General features: G+C 51.0%; 1 protein-coding gene across 1 annotated transcript in view; it reads right to left on the bottom strand.

The window, feature by feature from the left end:
• CACNA1I (calcium voltage-gated channel subunit alpha1 I) overlaps nt 1-23337 on the bottom strand; it is a 127189-nt gene that overhangs the window by 49248 nt on the left and 54604 nt on the right. Inside the window, 2 exon segments of the mRNA XM_018048795.1 lie at nt 689-1004; nt 10065-10224. Of these exon segments, the coding sequence (XP_017904284.1) occupies nt 689-1004; nt 10065-10224 (476 nt within the window).

Genomic DNA, 23337 nt, shown 5'->3' with positions numbered 1-23337 from the left:
TTGAATTCTATGATTCTGACACTCCCCAGAGCAAAGCTCACAGAGCAGCCCTCTCAGCGGCTTCTCAGCCACCACCCTCTGCACCTGCCCCATCCTTCCTTCCAACCACAGCAGGAAGGTAACCTTGACCAGGCACTCGCTGCGCGCTGGGCTCTGCTCACGTCTGGTTTATTCTTCTCAGCCACTCAAGGTTGGGGGGCAGGGGGAGGGAGCTGTTATGACCCCCATTTTTTAAATGAAAAAAAAGTTGTTTTTGATGTGGACTATTTTCAAAGTCGTTATTGAACCTGTTGCAATATTACTTCCATTTTATGTTTAGTTTTTTGGCTGCAAGGCATGTGGAATCTTAGCTCCCCGACCAGGGAATGAACCTGCATCCCCTGCATGGGAAGGTGAAAATCTTAACCACTGGACCGCCAGGGAAGTCCCACCCCCATCTTAGAGATAAGAAAACTGAGGCACAGAGACTTCAGGCAATACTCCCGAGGGCCTACAGTCCTTTCTCCCAACCTCAGTTGCTCTGTCTGGAACATGGGCGTGATAGTGCCTGTCGTGCCAGCAGGCCAGGCAGACCTCAGTGACTCAGGTGGCAAACGCCGAGCACAGAGTGCCAGGTGAAGCTGCTCCCCCACCCCTGCCCACCCCCAGCCCCCAGCACAGGGGCCGGTGCCAAGCCCGAGGGCCTCACCTGGAAAATGACTATCCAGGCATAGCCGATGTTGTCAAAGTTGATGGCGCCCTTGTGGGGGTTGGCGCTGCCCGTGCGGCACACGTTGTAGTAGCGGTTCCAGTTGACGCAGAGCCCACTGGCGTTGAGGTCCTGGCGGCCCGCCCCGAAGTCGTAGACGTCGTCCTTGGACAGGCAGCACTCGCGGCCCTGCTCCTTGAGCGGAGGGATCTCGTGGCAGCCCATGATGCCGTTGTCCCCCGACAGGGAGCAGATGAAGGGCATCTCGTCGTCCTCCTCCGGCTGGTAGTAGGGGGGCAGAGCCACGTCCCCTTGTCTGCACAGGTGATGGCGCAGAAAAGAGAAGGGGAGGGGTCACCGCCACGAGGCACGGCAGGACCGGAACCGCCAGCCATTATCGCTTCAAGGCCTTCATACATGCTGTTCCCGCTGCCCGGGACACCTTTCTCCACCTCTGGCATCGTCGCAAAAACTCCCACCTACTCACTGAGGGACGTTCCAGGGTCCCCCCTCCTCAGGGAGCCTGAGGCCCTGCACAAACTCCCATTATTGCTCTTGGGGAAAGTGCACCCAACTTCCCTGGGAGCCTGGAGCTCTTTCAGGGTGAGGACTGGGTCTCAGCACCCCTAGTGCCTGCACACCATCTGGTCGGCACAGATCAGGTGCTCAATATACAAAAGCTGAATTTTACTGGTTCAACGAATCAAGGTAAGATACCTTCCTGTTCCACCCTGTCCCATCTGTGTGACCTTGGGCTGGTCAATTCCCCTCTCTGGATCTCAGTTTCTTCAACTGTAAAACAGAGGTGGCGATCCCCGCCCTGCCCATCCTGTGGAGCTAACCTGTGACTCATGGCAATCCCAATCGAAATTCCAACATGCTTTTGTCTATGAAACCTGGCCACATGGTTCTAGGTTTATATAAATGGGAGACTAGCCTAGACAATTTTTTAAAAGAATAAAGGTGAGTGGAGTACAGCCCTACAAGAGGTCACAATATACAGTGTGGTATTGCACAGGAACAGAAAGATTTGTGGAGCACCTCAGAACACAGGTACAAACCCAGGTATAAAAGGGAACTTGGTATATTATAGAGAAGTCTTTTCAGATCCATGGAGAACAGAAGGACTGGGCAATAAATGGTGTTAAGACATCTGCTATCCATTTGGAAAACAATAAAGTTAGATCCCTACCTCACACCATATACAAAAGTAAACTTATGCAAGACATGGTATTGAATGGAACAAAGAATGTCTATTATCTCCTCAATTGTTTATATTGATTGCACACTGAAAATAATATTTTGGACATACTAGGTAAAGAAAAATATATCATAAAATTTTAAATAAAAAAATCCTGGTGAATAAAAAAGCATAAGTGCAACAAAAATAACCACAAAAACTTTACAAGAACATATGAGGTTTTTTTGTTAACTCAGGATAGGTAAGACCTTCTTATATAAGACACATAAAATCCAAAATCTATAAAGAAAAAGGTTGGCAAGATTGACTGTATACAAAATTTCTGAGACAAACAATAGTATACAAACAACAAATTGCAATAAAGCAGAAGTAGGCAAACTTTCATTACAGGGGACTGGAATGCAAAAGTAGGAAGTCAAGAAACACCTGGAGTAACAGGCAAATTTGGCCTTGGAATGCGGAATGAAGCAGGGCAAAGACTAACAGAGTTTTGCCAAGAAAATGCACTGGTCATAGCAAACACCCTCTTCCAACAACACAAGAGAAGACTCTACACATGGACATCACCAGATGGTCAACACCGAAATCAGATTGATTATATTCTTTGCAGCCAAAGATGGAGAAGCTCTATACAGTCAACAAGAGCAAGACCAGGAGCTGACTGTGGCTCAGATCATGAACTCCTTATTGCCAAATTCAGACTCAAATTGAAGAAAGTAGGGAAAACCGCTAGACCATTCAGATATGACCTAAATCAAATCCCTTATGATTATACAGTGAAAGTGAGAAATAGATTTACGGGCCTAGATCTGATAGATAGAGTGCCTGATGAACTATGGAATGAGGTTCGTGACAAAATACAGGAGACAGGGATCAAGACCATCCCCATGGGAAAGAAATGCAAAAAAGCAAAATGGCTGTCTGGGGAGGCCTTACAAATAGCTGTGAAAAGAAGAGAGGCGAAAAGCAAAGGAGAAAAGGAAAGATATAAGCATCTGAATGCAGAGTTCCAGAGAATAGCAAGAAGAGATAAGAAAGCCTTCTTCAGCGATCAATGCAAAGAAATAGAGGAAAAGAACAAAATGGGAAAGAGTAGAGATCTCTTCAAGAAAATTAGAGATACCAAGGGAACATTTCATGCAAAGATGGGCTCGATAAAGGACAGAAATGGTCTGGACCTAACAGAAGCAGAAGATATTAAGAAGAGGTGGCAAGAATACACAGAAGAACTGTACAAAAAAGATCTTCACGACCCAGATAATCATGATGGTGTGATCACTCACATAGAGCCAGACATCCTGGAATGTGAAGTCAAGTGGGCCTTGGAAAGCATCGCTACAAACAAAGCTAGTGGAGGTGATGGAATTCCAGTTGAGCTGTTTCAAATCCTGACAGATGATGCTGTGAAAATGCTGCACTCAATATGCCAGCAAATTTGGAAAACTCAGCAGTGGCCACAGGACTGGAAAAGGTCAGTTTTCATTCCAGTCCCAAAGAAAGGCAATGCCAAAGAATGCTCAAACTACTGCACAATTGCACTCATCTCACACGCTAGTAAAGTAATGCTTAAAATGCTCCAAGACAGGCTTCAGCAATACGTGAACCGTGTACTTCCAGATGTTCAAGCTGGTTTTAGAAAAGGCAGAGGAACCAGATATCAAATTGCCAACATCCACTGGATCATCAAAAAAGCAAGAGAGTTCCAGAAAAACATCTATTTCTGCTTTATGGACTATGCCAAAGCCTTTGACTGTGTGGATCACAAGAAACTGTGGAAAATTCTGAAAGAGATGGGAATACCAGACCACCTGACCTGCCTCTTGAGAAATCTGTATGCAGGTCAGGAAGCAGCAGTTAGAACTGGACATGGAACAACAGACTAGTTCCAAATAGGAAAAGGAGTATGTCAAGGCTGTATATTGTCACCCTGCTTATTTAACTTATATGCAGAGTACATCATGAGAAACGTTGGACTGGGAGAAACACAAGCTAGAATCAAGATTGCCGGGAGAAATATCAGTAACCTCAGATATGCAGATGGCACCACCCTTATGGCAGAAAGTGAAGAGGAACTAAAAAGCCTCTTGATGAAAGTGAAAGTGGGGAGTGAAAAAGTTGGCCTAAAGCTCAACATTCAGAAAACGAAGATCATGGCATCCGGTCCCATCACTTCAAGGCAAATAGATGGGGAAACAGTGGAAACAATGTCAGACTTTATTTTTGGGGGCTCCAAAATCACTGCAGATGGTGATTGCAGCCATGAAATTAAAAGATGCTTACTCCTTGGAAGAAAAGTTATGACCAACCTAGATAGCATATTAAAAAGCAGAGACATTATTTTGCTGACTAAGGTCCGTCTAGTCAAGGCTACGGTTTTTCCTGTGGTCATGTATGGATGTGAGAGTTGGACTGTGAAGAAGGCTGAGTGCCGAAGAATTGATGCTTTTGAACTGGGGTGTTGGAGAAGACTCTTGAGAGTCCCTTGGACTGCAAGGAGATCCAACCAGTCCATTCTGAAGGAGATCAGCCCTGGGATTTCTTTGGAAGGAATGATGCTGAAGCTGAAACTCCAGTACTTTGGCCACCTCATGCGAAGAGTTGACTCTTTGGATAGACTCTGATGCTGGGAGGGATTGGGGGCAGGAGGAGAAGGGGACAACAGAGGATGAGATGGCTGGATGGCATCACTGACTCAATGGACGTGAGTCTGAGTGAACTCCAGGAGTTGGTGATGGACAGGGAAGCCTGGCGTGCTGCAATTCATGGGGTCGCAAAGAGTCAGACACGACTGAGCAACTGAACTGAACTGAACTGAGGCAAACTTTTTCCATAAAGAGACAAATAGTAAGTTTTTTTTTCCTTTATGCAAACCACATGGTCTCTGTCCCACCCATGCAACTCTCCCACTGTAACATGAAAACCATCACAGAAAACGGATAAACAAGTGGGCATGGCTGTGTTCCAACGAAACTTTATTCACAAAAACAGGCCAGAGTTTGCCATCCCCTGTGATAAAGTATTTGAAACACGTAAAACAGGTACAATATAACCATCTAAAGCATATTAAAATCTCTTATAACTCAATAAGAAAAAGAATCCACTAGGGAAGGAAAGGACAAAAGAATGGAAAATTCACAGAAGAAATCAAAATGACCAACATACAGGAAGAGATGCTCACCTCACTAATAACAGGAATACGCAAACAAAAATTACAGTGAGATCATTTTACATCCATCCAAACAGCAAACATTTCAGGGTTGATAACACTGAGTGTGGGGGAGGGTGCGTGTAAACAGAGATGCTCATACACTAGCGGTGGGAGTATAATTGACACAACCTTTCTAGAGGGTACTCTGGCAACATCCATCAACAATTAACATGTAGACATAGAACCCCAATACATATGGTCCCCCGGTGGTAATAAAGGCACTCTGACAGTTCAATGGAGAAAGGATGGACCTCTCCAGCAGCAGTGCTGGGACAACTGGTCATCCACATGAAAAATGAATCTTGACCCCAACCACATGCCATACTAAAAATTATTTGAAATGGAATACAGACCTAAATGGGAAAGATACAAACAAGAAAGCTTCTAAAAGAAAACACTGGAGTTAGTGTTTTAGTTAGTGTTGAGTTAGTGTTCATAACCTTGGGTTAGAAAAAGATTTCTTAAACTGGATACAAAAAATAACACTAGAAAAGTAATTGATAATACTGGGGAGCTTCTGTTTATCAATCAAATGATACCATTAAGAAAGTGAAAACTGCAAAAAGACAAAAAGAAAATTAGAAAAGAAAAAATACAGAAGTACAAAAAACCTTTAAAAAGAAATAAAAAACAGAAAAAGAAAAAACAAAATTTAAAAAAATTTTAAAGGGGGAGAAAAGAGTGAAAACATAAAATTCAAACTGGAATCAAATATATGATATAGGACATAAATATATATATATCCACTGAAGGACTCAAATCCAGAATATAAAGAACTGCTACAAATTTATAAGAAAAATAAAGGCAATTCAATTTTTAAATGGCAAAAACCATACAGGCACTTCACATGAAGATATACTGATGGCTTATCAACAAACAGAAAAGTGCCTATCACCACTAGCCATCAGGAAAATTCAAATTAAGATGCAAATTAAAACCACAATAAGGTGCCACTGCACTCTCACTAGAATAGTAAAAATTAAAGGACTGACAGTTCCAAACATTGCTACAGAATGTGGGGCAACTGGAACTCCTTAGACTTTGCTAGCGAACATTCAGTGCAACCATCCTGGAAAACGGTTTGACAAAATTTACAAGCCAGTAAACACAGGCACTCCCTTCACCTGGCAATTCTACTCCTGGGAATTTACCCAAAAGAAGGAACGGCCATATCCACCCAAAGACATGGGCAAGAATATTCATGAGTCATTGAACCAAAGAACCAGAAACCACCCACATCCACAGGAGAACGGAAAAACACAACATGCCGGGGTGTATTCAGTCAGTGGGAACCTCGCAGCAATAAAGAAGGAGCTACGGATACATGCAGCAACTTGGATGAGCCTCACAGACACAGGATCATGAGCCAGAGATGCAGACACAGAAGGCAACTGCCTGTATGATTTCATCTGAAGAAACCTCAGAAACAGGCAAAGGGATTCCGTGGTGATAAGAGATCAGAATAGCGGCTACATCGGGGCGAGGGGGAGGGTGACGAGCAAGGGGCAGGATAGAGCCCTGCTGGGCACTGTGAATTTCTCAGGGTAGATTGACACTGGTGCTTAATCCAGGGAAAACCTCACTGAGCACCCCGCCCCCCACAGCACCTAATAGCTGTGCCTGGCGCTGAGTATAATTTATACCTTAACCAAAAAAGGCAAATGAAAAAATGGACACAGAGGTTCAAGAGGGAGGGGGACATACGTATATCTATGGCTGATTTATGTTGATATTTGGCAGAACCCAACACAATTCTCTTAACTAATTATCCTTCAATTTAAAAACAAATAAAATTTTTAAAAATGGACACAGGGCATACCTCATTTTATTTATTTTTTATTATGTATTTACTTATTTATTTGGCTGCACTGGGTCTTAGGTGTAGCACGTGGGATCTTGGATCTTAGTTGCGGCCTGTGGATCTTTTTAGTTGGGGTGTGTGCAAACTTACTTGCGTCATGTGGAATTTAGTTCTTTGACTGGGGATCAAACCCCGGGCCCCCTGCATTGGGCATGTGGAGTCTTAGCCACTGGACCACCAGAGAAACACCCATACCTCATTTTATTAAGCTTTGCTTTATTACCCTTCTTACAAAGTGAAAGTTTGTGGCAACCCTGCCTCAAACAAGCCTATCAACACCGCTGTTCCCACAGCATCTGCTCATTTTGTGTCTCTGTGTCGTATTTTGGTAATTCGTGCACTATTTCAAGCTTTCATTATTATTACGTCTGTTATGGTGATCTGCAATCAATGAGCTTTGTTATTACTACTATGAGTCACTGAAGGCTCAGCAGAGATGGCTAGCATTTTTTGGCAATAAAATATTTTCAGTTGGGGCATGTTCTTTTTTATATAATATTGCACAATTAACAGACTCCAGACGACTTGCCTGGTGGTTCACACTCCCAATGCAGGGGGCCTCGGTTCAATCCCTGGTTAGGGAAGTAGGTCCCTCATGCTGCAACTAAGAATTTGTGTGCTGAAACTAAAGATTTCACATGCCGCAACAAAGATCGACGATTCCAAGTACTGGAACTAAGACCTGGGGCAGCCACATAAATAAAAAAAATTTATTAAAAAAAAAAACAAAAAACAGACCACAGGATGGTGTAAACATAACTTAACATGCACTGGGAAACCAAAAATATCGTATGACTCACTTTGTTTCCGTGGTCTGGAACCGAACCCACAGTATCTCAGAGGTGTGCCTTACGCTTCGACTAGCAATTATGAGTCTAGTCATTGATCACACAAGGGCATACAAAGATGGCAAGCATACACAATGCTCCCTGCAGGCTTCCACATAAGAGCAAATACCTGGTAACCACACAAAGTCCATCAACAGAAGCTGGCACCCTGAACTGTGGTTCATTTGTGGAATAAGAAACACTGATGTAAGACACACTCAAGACACATTGCCTAAGCAATTCCCATTTTTAAAACCTGTCTGGGGTGTAAATAGTCGTGCGTGTGCATTAATGCCTAGACAGAATCTGCCAGAAGGGAGCAGATGCTTTGCAGAGGACATGAGACGGAGCCCCGCCACTTCCTAGCTGGGTGGCATCCCCTTTGCTCATCAAGAACCCTGCCTCTGACCATCTGGGGTCTCCCCTGGGACCTGTGTGCCTGGGGCATGCTCTGTGCACGCTCACTGGGGGGTGGTCATGGTAGGCTTTGGAGGTCCTGGAGCAAGGTTCTCCTCTCTCAGCCTGTTTCCGGGTCTCCACATGGGGTCAAAAGTCAAGCACCACCGCCACCACCTGTGTCACACAGGAGCGTGTCATCCTTGCTAACCAAGTCAATAAACTGGACTAGAGGTGCCCAACAACCCAGAAGATAAACTCACAAGTGAGACAGGTTCAGACAAAGACAGTGCCAAGAAAATCAAGCAGGATAATGTCTGGGGGAAAGAGGTGGTGAGGGAAGGCCTCCCGGAGGAGGTGACACTGGGGTTGAGCTGGATTAACGAGAGGGGGCCACCTCGGGATGAACTAGGAAAAGATCCATGGGGGACAGAGGGGCCTGGATGTGACCTGAACCCCCAAAGCTGAGAGCTCACACCTGCCCGTCTCCATCTGTGCAGGCCAGACCCGGAGAAGCAGGGCCCGCCCCTTACAAATGACTGACACTGCGTGCTCCCCTCCCCCACAAAGGGCCCTGACCCACAAGTGTGCCCTGCCCCTGATCTGCCCCCACAGTGCTGCAGAGGGAGTCAGTTCTTTCCCCAGGCTTCCCCCTGGCTCTCCAGCGTAGCTCCATCCCCACAACCAGCAGTCAGGCGGACAGGGAGGCCCAGCCCATGCCTGTGCAGTGTCCCCATGTCCCTGCACCCTTCGATCCCCAAGGGCTGGAACTCCACCTTCTGCTGCATGCTCCCCTGAGCTGGGCAAGTGCCGCTGCTTCGGTGAGCGTGTCAAGTCACAGGATGAATGAAAATGCTTTCCTACCTCTGTCCCTGTGGCCTGGACACAGCAGGAGTGCACTAATGCATATTAGTGAAACGAAATGAAAGTTTAGTCATGTCCAACTACATATGGCCATGTATGTGTACTCAAAGGCGCTGCTTACCCCTCCTCACTGAGATGCTACAGATGTCCAATTTCTCCGACGACTCAACCCAACTTCTCCAAGAGCCACAGCTCAATTTCTGTTTACATAGCTTTGGACAAGCCTCTCTCTAGGGAGCTGTCCACCCCCACTGCTTTTAGACACACGTGGGCTAAATGCAAGCTGACCTTTCCCTGATGACTCAGAGTCACCGATTGGAATGTCTGTGCTATAATTAGACAGCCAGGTTTCATGTCTGCTTTTGAGGTTTTCTGTCTTGTTTTCCTTTGCTGTCATCACTTCTGCTTGGGTCTTCCCCTCCTACCCAACCTCCTTCTGGTTCGCTGCTTCCACTCTTCGGGTCCCAACTACCAAGTAAGTTGCTTCCTGCTTCCCTGGTGGCTCAGAATCTGTCTGTAATGCAGGACACCCGGGTTCCATCCCTGGGTTGGGAAGATCCCCTGGAGAAGAGAATGGCAACCTGCTCCAGTATTCTTGTCTGAGAAATCCCATAGACAGAGGAACCTGGCAGACTACAGACTATAGGGTTGCAAAGAGTCGGACACGACTGAGCGACTAACACTTTCACTTTCACCCAGTAAGTTAAAACTACGTGTTAAGTAAGAGTCAGTAGGAGCTAAATTAGCGTCTAAGGGCCTGCCTTGGACTGGGACTTTGTGATAACAGTTTGGAGGGCTCAGAGACGTTCTGAGCTCATTTTGGTGTCCAACCATTCGTGGGAGACCTACCACCAACTCACCTGGGCACATCTCTTAATCTCTCTGCTCCACCAGGAGTAAGGGTTGAGACCAGGTGCTCAATGGGGAGACCTTCCCAGCCTGGAAACATTCTGCATGAGCAATACCCCAAGTAAAGCTGGCCGGGAGTCCCAGGGCAGGGGATGGGGCGCTGCACTCACATGGTGAAGTTCTCCTCCAGGAAGCAGCGGTTGCGAAGCAGGCCGGCCCAGAGCTGCACGCCGATGATGCCAAAGATGAAGAAGACAAAGAAGCAAAGCAGGAGGACATTCCCCAGCATGGGCAGTGTGTCCAGGAGCAGGTTCACCAGGATCCGCATACCTGGGAGAGGGAAGGGTGGAGGGATTGGATTGGCAGACAGGGGCAGAGGGCCCAGAGAGGAGACAGAGAGAGCGGGGTTAGAGGAACAGAGAGGGGGTAGTGAGAGGAGAGGTGGGACATGTGGGCAGGGACTCCTTACTGCCCTCAACCTGCTCAGTGGCCACCAGACAGACCTCCTCCTTGGTACCCGCCCCTTCTCCCAGAAGCCATGAAAATGGCCGTGCATCCCGCTATACTTCCACTAGATCATGGGTGAATAAGCAGATATCTACGGAGTACTTTCAACGTGCCAAATGCTTTTCGGGGTAATGCACAAATACGAGCTCTTCAGTCTCCATGACAACTCTATGAGGGTGGTAATATTATCCCTATTTTATAGAAAAGGCAACTGGAGGTTCGTAGAACTGAAGCTACTTGCCCAAGTTCACACAGGTAGGAAGCAGCAGGGTCTGGATTTAAACCAGGTGTCCTGACGCCAAGTTAGCACTCTCCATAGCCCCCAAGTACCTGGAGGTCTGGGACTGAGGTTAGCTCATCTCCCTATGCCCAGCACCCACCCAGGACGGGCACTTGTGCCCTAATAAATGTGTCCTGAGTGTTCTTGATCTCTGGGACAGTCAGTGGTCCCCTGACCATGTCAGGACACATCAGTACCAACCAAAACCATCCTGCTGACCCACCCCACTGCATGATGAAATCAGGAAGAGTTCTCAGAACCACCTAGAGAAGAACCTTGGCCAGCCAAGGTACCCAGACCTGGCCTGATGCCAGAGGAAGAGAACTTTTCTTTTCCTTAGAAATAGCTACAACGAACAAGCCAAGCCAGAGGCAACAAGAGGAGAAAATGGGGAAATGAGAGAGGAGATAGACATCCCTAGGGAGAGTGACAGGGCAATCTGAATGGGGCTTCAGGCAGGCATGGAGAGGGGAACAGAACATGTCAGTCACTTTCTGGGGAGGTATGACATCCCAAAACTCTGCAGGTAGGGAAAGCCTGTGGAATGCACATAGACCCTGATGAAGAGAGAACAGGGTTCAAATCCTCACGCTGCTGGCCTGTGGGACCTGCGGGACTTTGAACCAGTCCGTGCCCCTCGTGGAGGATAAGACCCCTCAGCAGAGGGGCCCAAGAAGACAGCAGCCACGCTACAAAGATTCCCCAGCTCAGGGCCCACACCCAAGTCTCAGCAAACTCTGGGGCTTCCACCCCACAGAGGAAGTGGAGAACAGGCTCAGCTTTCGGCACCACTCCACACACTTACCGCTCTTCGTCTGTCTCCCCACCCTTCCCTTCTGCCCCGCCTGCCTGGCCTGGCCCATCTGCACCCTCCAGGCCCTCTCTCCGCATGGTCTCAGTCCCCCAGCTGTGAAAAGCACCTGCTCTCTCAAGTCTGGGTGATGTCAGCCACGGTCATGGCTTCGGTAACAGTCTGCATGTCACCCACTCCCTCCTGACTCCTCAAAAAGATCCAGTCCACCTCAGTCACTGGAGAAGCCACAGGAATGCATGTCCCAGACAGGTGGGCCACCTCTGTGACTTTGCCCAGCCCCTATTTCCCAGTCCTCTGAACACAGCATCACTCTTCCATTCCAGTTCCATGGTTTGGGTGGGAGATCACATGACATGGAGATCACATGACCCCGACTTGGCCAATCAGCATAGTCTGTTTCCCTAGCCTCTGTGGTTGGTCCAGGATGAGCATGTGACTCTATCTAGGACCAATGAGAGTTGGCAATGAGACTTCTGATGGAACTACAGGAAAAGAGATGCTCTCTTGCTGCAGAGATTACAAGTTGGGAGGAGTGAAGCTGGGAGTTGGTGGGGCCATCTTGCTTCCCAGGGATAGTGCCTGTCTGGGGTTGAAGCCAGCCCAGGGAAGGCAGAGCCCAGGACAGAGAGGGGGCAATTCCTGGTAACAGCCACTCTAGAACACAAATGTGGGCATGTCACCACTATGTGTACAAACAGATGGCATTCTCATCAGCTACCAGGGTTTGTGGATCCCTGGCAGGTGGGGGAGGTCTCTGGGACTACAGGAGGTCATTCAGTTCAGTTTAGTCGCTCAGTCGTATCTGACTCTTTGCAACCCCATGAATCGCAGCACGCCAGGCCTCCCAGTCCATCACCAACTCCCGGAGTTCACTCAGACTCACGTCCATCGAGTCAGTGATGCCATCCAGCCATCTCATCCTGAGTTGTCCCCTTCTCCTGCCCCCAGTCCCTCCCAGCATCAGAGTCTTTTCCAATGAGTCAACTCCTCGCATGAGGTGACCAAAGTACTGGAGTTTCAGCTTCAGCATCATTCCTTCCAAAGAACACCCAGGGCTGATCTCCTTCAGAATGGACTGGTTGGATCTCCTTGCAGTGCAAGGGACTCTCAAGAGTCTTCTCCAACACCACAGTTCAAAAGCATCAAGTCTTCAGCGCTTAGCTTTCTTCACAGTCCAACTCTCACATCCATACATGACCACTGGAAAAACCATAGCCTTGACTAGATGGACCTTTGTTGGCCAAGTAATGTCTTTGCATTTCAATATGCTATCTAGGTTGGTCATAACTTTCCTTCCAAGGAGCAAGCGTCTTTTAATTTCATGGCTGCAGTCACCATCTGCAGTGATTTTGGAGCCCAAAAAAATAAAGTCTGACACTGTTTCCACTGTTTCCCCATTTATTTCCCATGAAGTGATGGGACCGGATGCCATGATCTTCGTTTTCTGAATGTTGAGCTTTAAGCCGACTTTCTCACTTTCCACTTTTACTTTCATCAAGAGGAGGACTTATACAGTGGAAGAGAGAAATAGACTTAAGGGAATAGATCTGATAGAGTGTCTGATGAACTATGGACTGAGGTTCGTGACACTGTACAGGAGACAGGGATCAAGACCATCCCCATGGAAAAGAAATGCAAAAAAGCAAAATGGCTGTCTGGGGAGCCATCCACTTTCCTTTTCATCACAGGAGGTCATTGAACCTTATGAAATTGCTGTAAAATATCCAAGTATGATGCCATGAATTTTTCTGGGAAGAAGGTCCACATAAGTGTCTGTGGCTCCAAAGAGTGTCAAGAGCTAGTGGGTCACCCTTTAGTGTACACCACCCAAGATCCTGTGATTCCTGTGTACCCTCTCTAGCCTCATCTTCCTTTCTCCCTCCCTCTGTCCCCAGTGCGCACCCTAGGTCTCAGGTGGCACTAGTGGTAAAGAACCTATCTACCAATACAGTAGACATAAGAGACGCGGGTTCGATCCCTGGGTCGGGAAGATCCCCGGAGGACGACACGGCAATCTACTCCAGTGTTCTTGCCTGGAGAATCCCATGGAAAAAGGAGCCTGGCAGCCTGCAGTCCATAGGGTCACACAGAGTCGGATACAACTGAAGTGACTTAGCAAGCACACACACACAAGGATACCACAGGATTTCACACCTCCATGCTTTTTTAAATTCATGCTATTCCCTCTTTCTAGAACACTCTTCCACCTCTCTTGTGCCTGGCAAACCTTTATTCAGCCACCATAGCTCAGTTAAGGATCTGCCTTCTCTCTGAGAAGTCTCTCTGTGACTTCCCATTCCCCTTCTAAACCTATCTCTCACTCATCTGTTCTGGGCCACCTTAGCACCTCTGACCTAGCACAGGCTGTCATGTACAGTTGTGCAGAGGCACCATTTACATCAACATCTAATCTTCTAACCCTAATATATAATTATCCATTTACTCTCCTGTTTTTTCCACTGGGCTATATGTTCCTGGGGACAGGGTCTATCTGAGTCACCTCAGTACTCCCAAAACCCAGCAGGTCCTGGCCCAGAGCAGAGTCTCAGCCATTTACATTCAACATTTATTGAATGACTGCTTGTGAATGAACAATGTGCAAAGTCATGGGGAGGGGGTGGAATATCGGAGAGGGGAAGATGAAAGGATGGTGACAAGAAGAGTGGCTCTGTCCAGATTTTTATTTATTCCAGGGGCAATGGCTGAGGTAGTTATTAACGAGGTAATTATTTGGGATTTGCATCACGAGCTCTGTATGGAGTGATTTCCAATCAATAATTAATGCTCACCCCCATCCTCCCACCCCACAAAACTAGGTCAGCCTCCTCTTGGGAAAGGCAGTGGGGCTCCCTTGCAAGCTCCTGCTCTCCAATTGAGAGCAAGCCAGGGTGAGTGAGGGCTCAGTATCCCACTCCCTCCACATCCGCCCCCACAACAGGGGGTGTGCAGAAGAGGGAAGTGAGAACTCAGAGCAGTCAGCCTGCAATCCATCCAAACATGAAGTCAGTCAGTCGCAGGCCTTTCTGGTGCCCCATCATTCATTCATTCATCAGACACTTACAAGAACTGTTGAGTAGCATACCAGGCACAGTGCTGGGCTCATGGGAAATCCCAAATGCCATTTTTCACCCCTTGCAGAGTTTGCAGTCTGCCAGCAGAGGGACAGGGGGCCCCAGTGTTGGGGAAAGGGACGAGGCCTGGGGAGTAAGGGAGCCCCAGGTGCATTGCTGGAGGGGCTGACTCGAGCTGGGCCCTGCAGGATAACAGGAGCGGTGGCAAAGGCACAGAGGAGTGGCCAGCCAGAGAGGGCATCCGGGGGCCTCTGCCAGGCAGCCACTTGGGAGGTTTCTAAGCAGGCTGAGCCCTTGGCCAGCTCCGGGCTTTAAAGCCGATGGAACAATCTTGGAGGACAGGACAGAGGCAGGAGGCAAGCATGGAGGGCCAGGTGGTGGCCCTGAGAAGTGGTGGGCTCAGAGAGGCCTGCAGGAGGCAGCTCTGCGCCATCCCAGCCTGGCTGCTCCCGCCTGCTCCCCCTGGGCCCAGCTGTTGTTGCTCAATTAATTACATTTCCCAGTTCTCCAGGACATTGAAATTCTGAAAGGCTCCTGAGAACCTGCCTGGCCGCCGGCTTCCCTGAATGGCAGCCCGATCTCTCCTCCCCTCCTCCCTCCCCTCTGCTGAGCTGAACCCCAGCTCACTTCACAGCCCCCCTGGGGCCCAGGGAGTCCCAGGGCCACAGAGCCAGGGCATAATTAGCTAATTAGGGACTCAAAGCAAGTTCATCGCTTCCACGCCAGGGAACAGAGGCCACGGGATTAGGGAGCCAGGAAGGACCTCACGAGAACCCAGCTAATCCTCCTTTCAACGCCCACAGTCAAGTAATTAGCTCAAGCAAGTCGGAGGGTTCCGCCATGCCCCTGATTCCCCTGGCAACTGCTACAGGAGAGAGAGACAGAGAAAGTGAAACAGAGAGAGAACTGCAGACAGAGAATAGAGGCAGAGAGAAAGAGGCAGAGACCGCTCTTAAGACCCATCACCATCTACCTCAGACTATCTTTTCTGCTCATCCTCCACACTTCTCTTCAGCCAAGGCCTCCTCCTCCAGGCAGCCTTCTCTGATTCTCACCCCCAGATACTCAGAAGGCTCCCTGCCTCTCGCTCCCTATGGCTCTCCCTTTTCCTCTCCCAGGATGAGATTACCTGGTTTTGGTCTCTGTGACTCTTGAGCCTTGGATGGAAACCAGGTGGGCCTTAATGAGGGCAGGCTGCAGGTGACCCACGAGTGTGGCTTGGGGCCCTGCTCCCCTAGTTAAGATGGAAGAGGACCCCAGAGTCCTCAGAACATCCAGTGTAGCCCTTTCTCTGATGAGCAAACAGAGCACCAACTCAGGACAGGACATCTGGGCGCCAGATCTGGCTGGGCAGCCTTGAGGCAGAGCTGGCCCTCTCTGGGCCCCAGAGGCCTCAACTACAGAAGAAGACCGTGGTTCCTGTCGAGCCTCAGGAAGACCCCAAGGCCAGAACACCTCAGTGGGGGGCGCCCCCAAAATCAAAGCCTCCCATTCCAATGGGGAAAGTATAAATCCTTATCCCACCCCCCAGTTGCAGGACCCCCAACCATCAGGCTCCAGTCTGTCCCCCTCTGTCCTCCAGGCCACGCCTGAACCTGCTGCTCCACCAGACTGCAGACACGCCCGGCACGCCCACTCCCCACCTGTGCACACACCCTGCCCCCCACTCCCCGCCCCCCCCGCTCTCTGCCAGGGGGGCTCCTTTACTATTGCACTGCTGAGAGCAATGCCAAGCTCACTTGCCAAGGCGGGATGGGGTCCATGCTGGAGCCAGACTGACCCGCTTCCAACCCCTGGGAAGCTCAGGTGCTGGGTCACTGCTGGGCCCTCGCACATGCTCAGAAGACCATCTCTCGTCCGTTTTCAGACCTCTGCTGTGCGGTCACCTCTCCTGGACCCCAGGGCTGGGCTCGTGCCCCTGCAATGAGCTGTCACAGTCTTGTCCGCCCTCCATCACACCACTTATTACACTGTCATCCTTCATCACAGCTCTGCCCTCCTCTCTCCCCAGAAACCAGGAGTGCAAAGCCCACCTGGGGTGCTCTGCATCCCCCAGTCCAGCCTGGGGCCCAGAACAGAGCAACCCTTCCCAGGGGGGCAGCCTGAACGAATGTAGGAGTGAAGGGCTGGGTGGATGGATCCGTTCTACAAATGTTGAGTGAGGGCCAACTACATTCCAGGCACTGTTTTAAGCTCTGGGGATATATCAGTTTAAACACACACACACACAAACAGATCAAACCCTTGCCCTTGTGAAGCACACATTCTAGGTTAAGGGTAGGAAGAGGCAGGGGCTTCCCCAGTGACTCATCAGTAAAGCATCTGCCTGCAATGCAGAAAACGTGGATTTGATTCCGGGGCCAGGAAGATCCCCTGGAGAAGAAAATGGCAACCCACTCCAGTATTCTCGCCTGGGAAATCCCATGAACAGAGAAGCCCGGTGGGCTACTGTCCATGGGGCCGCAAAAGAACTGGACACGACTGAGCGTCTAAACAACAAGTGAGACAGAGACAAAGAAACAGCAAGCATGATAAACAAGTACCTTTCTTCCTTTGTTGGGTGGGAAGTGCTACAAAAGCGAAAAGTAGGTTGCAGAAGGACCAGGCTGGGGCTAGGGGCCCAGTTGGTATAAAGCGGAGGCTGGGAAACACCACCCTGCCAAGACGCACAGAGCAGCTGTGTGCCCACTTCGGGGAGAGCTCTCCAGGAGAGGGAAGAGCCGGGCAAAGGTGGGAGGGCACAGGGCTGCCTGCAGGAGAGCGTGCGACTCCAGCTTTGACTGGCACTGAGAGTCGTGGATAGAAGACAGACTTGGTCTCCCGGCTGCTGGGAAGAAAACGACTGTGTGGGCTGGGGCCAAACAGGGAGGCCATTAGGGTCCCCAGCCTGCAGGATGGTCTACAAATGCCCCTGTGTGACCCTGGAACCCGCACACGCATCTGGAAAGGGGGCTGGGCCTGTGAGCTGCATGGCCAGGAGCCTGACAGCAGCCACGTGGTCGTGCCTCCTGAGGGCACCCCATGCCTTCTCCTGGGACTGAAATAGGGATCCCTCAAGGGGGTGCCTGGGGGCTTCCCTGGAGGCTCAGATGGTAAAGTGTCCGCCTGCAATGCGGAAGACATGTGGTCTGATACCTGGGTCAGGAAGATCCCCTGAAGAAGGAAATGGCAACCCACTACAGTATTCTTGCCTGGAAAATTCCATGGATAGAGGAGCCTGGTGTGCTACAGTCCATGGGGTCACAAAGAGTCAGACACGACCGAGCGACTTCACTTTCTTTCTTTCTTTCGAGGGGGTGCCCAGGAGAGACTCAGGCTCCTGCCCGGTGCCCTCCCTGCTGAGGTTGCCCAGGCCAGATGCTGGGATTGGGCACTCTCCAGGGACTCTCCAGGGACTCTCCAGGGTGGGGACCAGGCCTTCGGTCTACCTGCTCCACTTCAGGCCACCTGGCCTGGCCCAGCCCTCGCTCACCTGCCATCCTGATAGCATACATCTGGCTTGGTTCAGATGACGTGGCAGTGGAGATGGATGTCAAGGCAGGGCTCTAGAGGCATTCCGAAGGTTGAGTCAGGGGTAGGATGTGGGTGTGAATGGAATAGAGGAGCTGAGGCATCTCCAAGGCTGGGGGCCTGAGTCCAGAGGCACACAGCAGCCCTCAGTGGAGATGGAGGTCTGTGAGGATATGTGGAATTGGGGGTGCCTGGTGTATACCTGTGTGAAATCAGATCTCAGGGTCTGGGGTTCAGAGGGAGAAGTATGGCCTGGAGTATCACTTGAGTGGCATCAGGGTAGAAACAGTTTGTAGGTGGCATTTTATGTTTTCATTTTTTGGCCACACTGTGAGGCATGCAGGATGTTAGTTCCCACACCAGGAATCGAGCCCCGCTCCCCCTGCATAGGCAACGTGGAGTCCTAACCACTGGACCACCAGGGAAGTCCCTCTAGGTGGAATTTTAAATGCCAGGAGCTGGGGGAGACGATGACAGGTGGGCAAACTGATGGAGCTGCTCAACCTTTTCACCCCCTTCTCTCCAGCGAGCCCCTGGACCAGGCCCTCTGCCATAAAGAAAGCTGGGCATCAGCCAGACGAGGGCCCCTTGTGGCAGTGGGGCGCCCAGGAGGTGAAGAGGGTACACTTCCTGACAGGCCTCTCCCCTGGAGGTCTGGGGTGCTCTCCGCAGACAGGAGCTGTCAGCCCAGATTAGCACAGCCGCTCTGCCAGGGCAGCTCAAGTAGAAAGAGCCGAGCTCGTCCTAGCCTCTGCCAGGGGCCCAGCCCGCAGCCAGGAGGAAGGGAGAAAGCCTGGGGCAAGGGGCCGCGAGGCAGCGGCTGGCCCTGGGGCTCCCCTCTCTCCCTGGTCTGCCCAGGTCAGCAGAGGCTGCTGAGCAGCTGGGAGAGGCTGTGAGCTGCTCCTGCCACGGCCAGGGCCAACTAATCAGAGGCACAGTGGGTGCCCAGGAGGCCGGGCCAGGCAGCATACGGCCAGGTGGCCGAGGACACAGCTGCTGGCCCCAGCCCCGAGGGGAGGGGCCTGTGGACTAAAGCGCGGTCTCTGCCCACTCCTGAGATGAGAAGCAATGCCCGCACAAGGGGTTTGCGGCACCATGCCCTCCACCCCAGGGGAGGCCTTGGCCCCTCCCCAAAGCAGTCAGTGCTCACTACAAACACAGGGGCGTTTGTAGACCATCCTGCAGGCTGGGGTCCCTAATGGCCTCCCTGTTTGGCCCCAGCCCACACAGTCAGGTGCCCGGCCCTGTCCTGCCCATGGCCCCTGATGTCCTCTCATGCATTCTTCCAAAGTCTCTTGCCCACTCCTCTCTGAAGCCTCCTCAAAGTACGGTGTCGGGAGCTCCTCCCCTCGGCCCAGCTGCCTCCGTTAGGGCCCCTGGCCCCAGCCCCACAGCTGCCCAGCTTGAGCATCTGCCTACAGAGTCGGGGCGGCATGAGAGCCTTCTCCATGACCCCCATGTCTGCCCCGAGGCCTGGCTCCGCGGCCCCACGGCGGATGCTACTCTGGGTGAACGGATGAAGGAACGAACACACACGCAGCGCCCTCTCCCTTGATCTGGTGTCCTGCCCAGGAATCACGCCCTCCTGAGGTATAAAGCGGAATTTGACCCAGTGCGGAGGCGGAGGGGGAGTAGGGGGCTGCCCTCACCCCAGCCGCACCCCAAGCATCTCTCCTCTCACAGTCCCGGCTGCTCTTTCCTGTTCCCGAGCCAGGCTTTCATCAGATGGTCTGTCCAGAGGCTCTCCGGCCCACCCCCATCTCTCTGGGGAAATCGGGCCCCTGCTCACTGTCTTCTCTTTTCTCTCCCCACCTCCCTCCTTCCCTCCCTTCCTTCTCGGGTGGCTGCCAGACCTTTCTTCCACGTGGCAGCTGGGGGAGCTGTGTGGGTGCCAAGGACAGACAGTCTGAAGTTCAAGGTCCTGCTTGGGGTCAGAGCCCCCTTCAGCTGCACCCCAAGCCCCCCTGAACACACGTACAGATTGAAAGTGCTGAGGTTCTCATGCAAGCTTTGTTTCCGGGTACCCCAGCCCCTCTGCCAATAGATCTGGAGTGTGACATTTGGAGTATGAGCAGTCACTCGAGCTTCCCCGGTGGCTCAGTGGTAAAGAATCCACCTGTCAATGCAGGAGACGTGGGTTCAGTCCCCGGGTCTGGAAGACCCCCTGGAGAAGGAAATGGCCACCCACTCCAGTATTCTTGCCTGGAAAATCCCATGGACAGAGGAGCCTAGCAGGCTATAGTCCATGGGGTGGCAAAAGAGATACAACTTAGCGACTAAACAACAACAATGTGAGACCCATGATCAACGTACAGTGTTGGCACCTTCACTGGGCACCTTCTAGGAGCAGGTGTCATGAAGATGCTTTGCTACTCCGTAGCCTAGCAAGGGAGGGCTGGGACCCATCTTATGGACTGAGAAACTGAGGTCTGAGAGGTGGCCAAGATCCCAGGCACAAACCCTGGTCTAACTGCTCTGGATGCTGCAGTCTGTAGCCCCGACACTGGGACCCTCCCTCTGAGGGGGCAGGGATGGAGCAGCTCGCCAGAGCCTAATCTACATCTGGCACTGCAGACTAACCCATGTTGAGGTGCCATGTGTCATCCCCCTGTGCAGACAAGGGTCCAAAACAAGAGAGGTTTCTTTTCCCAGGTCCTGCAGCTAACGAACACAGGCCCAAGCTCTGAACACTGGCAGGCCAACTCAGACACCATGCTCTGCACTAACCACTCTACCTTCCTCCTTCCTGCCCTGGCTCACCCCCTCAGGCTGCAAAGGGCCCAGCACCACGAGAACTCTTCACCCTGACAGTGAAAGGCGTTCAGAGGTCTGGAGCACACCAAACTTGGGGGTAGAGAAGGGGCCACTACTTCAGCCCATGGGGCCTTTCTGCTTTGACCTTGGATGTGGACAGGTGTCTTTCCTGATGCTCCTATGCAGACAGAGTGGGTGGCTAAGATGCCTACACACTAAAAGGAAAGGAAGGAGGTTGTGAAAGGAAGCACAAAGCGCTGGCCAGCTGTGTGGCCTTGGGCAGGTTACTCAACCTCTCTCTGCCTCAGTTTTCCCATCTGTAAAGTACGCATCACAGTGGTACCAACATCCTAGGACTGTTATGATACAGTTTGTGTAAAGCATATGATAAATTTTAGCCACTTATCATTATTAGTAAATCCCTAGAAAACGTGGAACGCTCACCTCACCCCTCCCCGTGACAGGCAGTGCTCTGTGCCTACACACTAAGACGTGCACGCAAGCCCACATGTGCACATACAAATACACACAGTCCCAGGAGAGCTCCTCTTCTCCACCCTGGCATGTGCAATTCCGCTCCGTCTGCCAGGACCACCCTTCCCAGTTCTCTGTGTTCCTGGTGAGCATTTTCCACAAGCAACCTCTGTGAAGAGGTCCTGATGCCCTCACCCTCCAACCCCAATGCTCCCAAGCACCTTCTTCATTAGAGTAGCGCCTGTTGACCACTTACTGCAAACAAGGCTCCAGGCTAAGCTCGCTATACACATGGGAGCATTTTGTCCTTAAAAAACCGTATAGTAACTGGTATCACTAATGCCATCTTATCACTTGGGAAATAGAGGCCCAGGGTCCCACAACAGGTGGGTGAAAGGACCAGAAGTGGGGCCTGTCAGTAGAGAGCTAATCTCCAGTCCCGAGCCTGCAGCTGGGGCCCGACAGGGGCCTTCCACACAGCACTGTCAGCTCTGCCTCCCTATCCCCGGGCCCTGCCCAGCCCAGCCCCAGCCCAGAGGCTCCTGCACAGAGGTGGGTCCTTGCTGACCCAGGGGTTGTCAGCCAGATAGGGCTCCAGGAGGTGGACAGCTGCCCTGAGCTCCCTAGGCCTCCCTCCCAACCCCCTCCACAGCCTGGGTCAGGGTGTACAGGGGCACAGGTGGGCCAGCAGTTCAGACTCAGCCGGCTCAGGCTTTAGCAGTAACTGCCCTAGTTTCTTCGGAGAAGGCGATGGCACCCCATTCCAGTACTCTTGCCTGGAAAATCCCACGGACAGAGGAGCCTGGTAGGCTGCAGTCCATGGGGTTGCAAAGAGTCCACTTTCGTGCATTGGAGAAGGAAATGGCAACCCACTCCAGTGTTCTTGCAGGGACAGGGGAGCCTGTTGGGCTGCCGTCTATGGGGTCACACAGAGTCGGACACGACTGAAGCGACTTCGCAGCAGCAGCAGCCCTAGTTTCTTAATGGAGAAAAAAGCACTTTTCATATTTAAATGGTTTGGTCAATGGGCTTTGGGAGGTACCACAGCTGACTGTGCCAACAAAGGTCCATCTAGTCAAAGCTATGATTTTGCCAGTAGTCATGTATGGTTGTGAGAGTTGGACTATAAAGAGAGCTGAGCGCTGAAGACTTGATGCTTTTGAACTGTGGTGTTGGAGAAGACTCTTGAGAGTCCCTTGGACTCCAAAGAGATCCAACCAGTCCATCCTAAAGGAAATCAGTCCTGAATATTCATTGGAAGGACTAACGCAGAAGCTGAAACTCCAATACTTTAGCCACCTGATGTGAAGAATTGACTCATCTGAAAAGACCCTGATGCTGGGAAAGATTGAAGGCAGGAAGAAAAGGGGACGACAGAGGATGAGATGGTTGGATGGCATCACTGACTCCATGGACATGAGTTTGAGTAAACTCTGGGAGTTGGTGATGGACAGGGAGGCCTGGCATGCTGCAGTCCATGGGGTCGCAAAGAGTCGGACATGACTGAGTGAGTGAACTGAACAGCTGACTGAGGGGTGTGTAGGGTGGGTGAAGCCTGGAGTCAGCTGGTGCCAGGAGGGAGCACTTTCAGAGATAAACCAGCCCCATCTTGCCAAGGCCCAGAAAGGGATAGCGACCTATGAAAAGTCACACAGCAAGGACTTATCAAAAGTCAGAACCTAGCCTCCTGACTGGCAGTCTAGTGATTCTTCCTTCCCTCCTGGCTCCTCTACGCTCTCCTGCCCTTTATCCACCAATGGTTGAGTGGCCAGCACACACCTACAGGCGTGGGGTGGAGGGACACATTTTATGATGTTCTCTAAAGAGCACAACCCCCAGGTGCCCCATCCATCCTGGGCAAAGTCCCTCTTCCTCCTTTGTGCAAATAGGGAAACAGGCCCAGAGACTCCCAAGGGCTTCCCAGGTCACAAAGCAGACTCTCAGCAGAGCTCAGAAGCAGAACTTACATTCCCCAACAACCCAACTGAGTCTTCCTGGTTGCTTGTGTTTTTAAACTTCAGGCAGCCACCTCC

The sequence above is a fragment of the Capra hircus genome, chromosome 5 (genome assembly GCF_001704415.2).
Source record: "Capra hircus breed San Clemente chromosome 5, ASM170441v1, whole genome shotgun sequence".
Classification (NCBI taxonomy): Eukaryota; Metazoa; Chordata; class Mammalia; order Artiodactyla; family Bovidae; genus Capra; species Capra hircus.
This window is presented reverse-complemented; position numbering and strand designations above follow the sequence as displayed.